This window comes from Bubalus bubalis, chromosome 16 (assembly GCF_019923935.1).
Source record: "Bubalus bubalis isolate 160015118507 breed Murrah chromosome 16, NDDB_SH_1, whole genome shotgun sequence".
Classification (NCBI taxonomy): domain Eukaryota; kingdom Metazoa; phylum Chordata; class Mammalia; order Artiodactyla; family Bovidae; genus Bubalus; species Bubalus bubalis.
The window spans coordinates 3,788,480-3,792,547 of record NC_059172.1 but is presented as its reverse complement, the minus strand read 5'-3'; the positions used below and the strand labels follow the sequence as shown (position 1 = coordinate 3,792,547).

The following is a 4,068-nucleotide window of genomic DNA, read 5'->3' as shown; positions in this document are numbered from 1 at the left end:
ACTTATTTCTTCAAGAAGAAATAAGTTAGTGCAGGTTCCTTCCTCAGGATAATTTGGTGTAAAAGAATGGAAATGCAACACTTTTAAGGAAGCAGCCACCCATGGATATAAGTACTTATTCGAGGAAGCTAGAAGCGACCAGTGGTCCTCTTAATCAGAATCTTGATAGGATAATTATTATTGCATTTACTATATCACCTTGATTTTCATCACTCTGGATTCAAGTATAGATATGACATTAGGAAGACTTTTCAAGAGCTAATGAAACTAAGACAAGTCCTACCATCCACATCTGACACGTGTATCTGTTTTAAGCTTGGGTTGTCTCAGTATGAAATTCTTTGTTTCATTTATGATGAAGGTCTTTGCTGATTAAATCATTACTATGAAGGCCATAAGCCTTTCTACTATGAAGAAACTGCCCAAGCAATTTGAATGTGCTTAACCTCTGCCGGCTCTCAGTGCTTCTGAGGCTTCATTTATGTTCAGCGTTGGGCTACAGAAAGGAAACTGGCAGGTTTGGTGAAATGTATGTCAATCTATGTTTCTTAGCATCCAAATATTAAAAGCGAATCTTCTTCTGTGAAAACTTCTTTGTTTTGAAAATGAATCTATGGCTAATATATTGTTTTTATGTGGTGATTTCTTATTTTAAAACATTGAAAGAAATTTTGGAAATAAATAAACCCTGTTGTGAGTGATTACCATGAACATATAATTTTTTACAAAGTGACATAAAGTGTTAAGGGCCTTTTCTATTCAACAAGTCATTTCTTTTCTTTTGCTGGTCTCCCTCTTGGTCCTTTCTACACTTTTTGTGCTCATGACACCAAGAAATAGTACTGAAGTGACTGAATTCTTCCTTCTGGGATTTGGTGTCCAACATGAGTTTCAGTATTTCCTCTTCACTGTATTTCTGGTCATCTATGGGACCTCCATGGTGGGTACTATTGGAATGAGCCTACTCATCAAGACAGATTCCAGACTCCAAACACCCATGTACTGTTTCCTACAGCATTTGGCTTTTGTTTATATCTGTTTCACCTCTGCTGTCACTCCCAAGATGATGCAAAACTTCATAATAGAAAATAAATCAATCTCATTCAAGGGCTGTGTCATACAATTATTGGTTTACACAACATTTGTAACGGGTGACTGTTACCTCCTTGCTGCTATGGCGGTGGACCATTATGTGGCCATCTGCAACCCGCTTCACTCTCCCACCGTCATGTCCCGAAGGGTCTGCATCCAGTTGGTAGCTGGTTCGTACATCATGGGCTCCATAAATGCCTCTGTGCACACAGGTTTTACATTTTCACTGGTCTTCTGCAAGGGCAATACCATCAATCACTTTTTCTGTGACATTCCTCCAGTTCTTGCCCTCTTCTGCTCCAACACTGACATCAACATCATGCTACTTTCTGTCTTTGTGGGATTTAATCTGACATCCACTGTGTTGGCCATCATCGTTTCCTACATGTTTATCCTGGCTGCCATCCTGAAGATCTCTTCCAATGCAGGAAAGAAAAAAGCCTTCTCCACCTGTGCCTCCCACCTGACAGCAGTCACCATTTTCTATGGAACCCTCTCTTACATGTACTTACAGTCTTATTCGCATAATTCCCATGAAAATAGGAAAGTGGCCCCTGTATTTTATGGCATTATGATTCCCATGTTGAATCCCCTGATCTATAGTTTGAGAAATAAGGAGGTAAAATAAGCTCTAAAAGTCATATGGAAAAAATTCTTTTTCAGATTGGATCCAAAGTGTTAAAATTCAGCACATCAAAGCATCCAGTATAGCTTTTTGACCACTATTTAATATTTCTGAAGTAGACAACTTCTTCACATCTTGGTTGTGGTTGTGGTTGTGGTTTAGTTGCTAAGTCACGTCCAACTCTTGAGACCCCATAGACTGTATCCCACCAGGTTCCTTCTGTCCATAGGATTTTCTAGTCAAGAATACTGGAGTGGGTTGCCATTTCCTTTACCAGGGGATCTTCTTGACCCAGAGATTGAACCCAGGTGTCCTACACTGCAAGCAGATTCTTTACTGACTGAGCGACCAGGGAAGCCCCAATGCTACGTCCAGTAGATAATTTCTTTGACTGCAGGAAATTCAGCAACATATCATAGGACCTATTTTCCCTTGGTTTTAGTTTGAGGACCATATCCCATACTACCCATGAAAAGGGGCTTTTTATAATATAATCTCTTATTTTAAGATTATAAAATATAAAGTGTGTATAGACTTGACAACGTATATAGTTAGTTCAAATATATTTCAGATATATTCTTAAAGAGTAGAAAACCCCAGTTTTGTGTTTGTGCTGCTAAGTGCTTAGTTGTGCCCAATTCTTTGAGAGCCCATGGACTGCATCCTGCCAGACTCCCCTGTCCATGAAACTTTCCAGACAGGAATACTGGATGAGGTTGCCATTTCATATTCTAGGGGATCTTCACAACCCAGGGATCAAACCTGTATCTCTTGTGTCTCCTGCATTAGCCGGCAGATTCTTTACCACTGTGCCACCTGGGAAGCTCAATCCATATTAAAATTGAGGTTCATAATTTCCTATTCATTTAAACACATTCCCTAAATTGTCTACATAGAGGCTTCGCATTGGTTCTGTTTCAATTATTGCATAACCTGAAATGTAAAATAAACGTACTCCTTTGAAAAGTGCCTTATAACTCAGACTACTATTGTTGTTTTTCTTCAGTTGCTTGGTTGTGTCTGACTCTTGGCCACCACATGGGCTGCAGCACGCCATGCTTCCTTGTCCTTTACCATCTCCTCCTGCCCTCAATCGTTCCCAGCATCAGGACCTCTTCCAATGAGTCGGCTCCTCCCATCAGGTGGCCAAAGTATTGGAGCTTCAGTTTCAGTTTCAACATCAGTCCTTCCAATATTCAAGGTTGATTTTCTAAAGGATTGACTGATTTGATCTCCTTGCAGTCCGAGGGACTCTCAAGACTCTTCTCCAGCATGACAGTTTGAAAGCTTCAATTCTTCAGCGCTCAGCCTTCTTTATAGTCCAGCTCTCACATCCATACCTGACTACTGGAAAAACCATAGCTTTGAACATATGGAACTTTGTCAGCAAAGTGACGTCTCTGCTTTTTAATATGCTATCTAGGTTTCTCATAGCTTTCTTTCCAAAGAGCAAGTGTCTTTTTGTATATCTTACTCCACAGCAATAGAAAACCTGGAATGTAGATGGATCTAAAATGACAGTAATCGTTCATTTATTTAAATGAGAAAATGAAAAGGCCAAGAGTGCTCTGAGTCAAGAAGACAGACTGTTGAGGGGGGAAAAAAAAAGAGCTTTAGTAGATAGATTCAGGTTAAGTGATCAAAACCCTCAGATGACTCTAAAGATGCTGTGTTAGCCAGATGAAAGAGCAGGTTTCACATAAAATAATACCAGCCAGTCTAATGAACTGGCCAGAAAAATGTACTTACTATTAAATAACACAAGAATTATTGGGCAAAAAAGAAAAAGGAAATATATCTTTTCAAATACACTCTCCTTCCTAAATTCTAAGAAAAGAGTAACATTAACACGAAGTCAGTGGAGCAGAACCAGAGTCTGCCCAGCAAAGAGTTTGTCTATCAAAGAAGAGATCTCTCCACGGCAGGCTCATGTATCTTCAAAGGCCAGGGACAGTAACTGAGAATCATGGAATGCAGACAGAGGGGGTCCTGAGATCCTGGAGGGAAAACTGGAGATTAACGTACAGAGTTTTGACTATAGTTAAAATACATACCATATACTTGAAACTTGCTTAGAGAAAAGGTTTTAAGCATTGTCACCACAAGAAGGAAGGAGGGAAAGAAGGAACAGAGGGAGTGAGGGGGAAGGGAGAAACAGGAAGGAATGAAAGAAAAAAAAAAGAAAAGAAATATGTGAGTGATAGATCTATTAATGAGCTTAATTATTGTGGTCATGCCACAACCTATATCAAAATGCGAATTACATACATACAAGTTTTGTCAGTTATATCTCAATGAATCTGGTAGGAGGGAGATGATAAAGCAAAGAAAATTTAGTGCACGTGTGTAAG

The 4,068-nt window shown here is 39.4% G+C and overlaps 1 protein-coding gene across 1 annotated transcript; it reads left to right on the top strand.

The window, feature by feature from the left end:
- The first annotated feature begins 823 nt into the window (after positions 1–823).
- Positions 824–1,720, top strand: LOC112579404 (putative olfactory receptor 5AK3). Its single transcript, XM_045162835.1, has one exon. It carries the CDS (start codon positions 824–826, stop codon positions 1,718–1,720), a length of 897 nt encoding a protein of 298 aa, XP_045018770.1.
- The last annotated feature ends 2,348 nt before the right edge of the window (positions 1,721–4,068 follow it).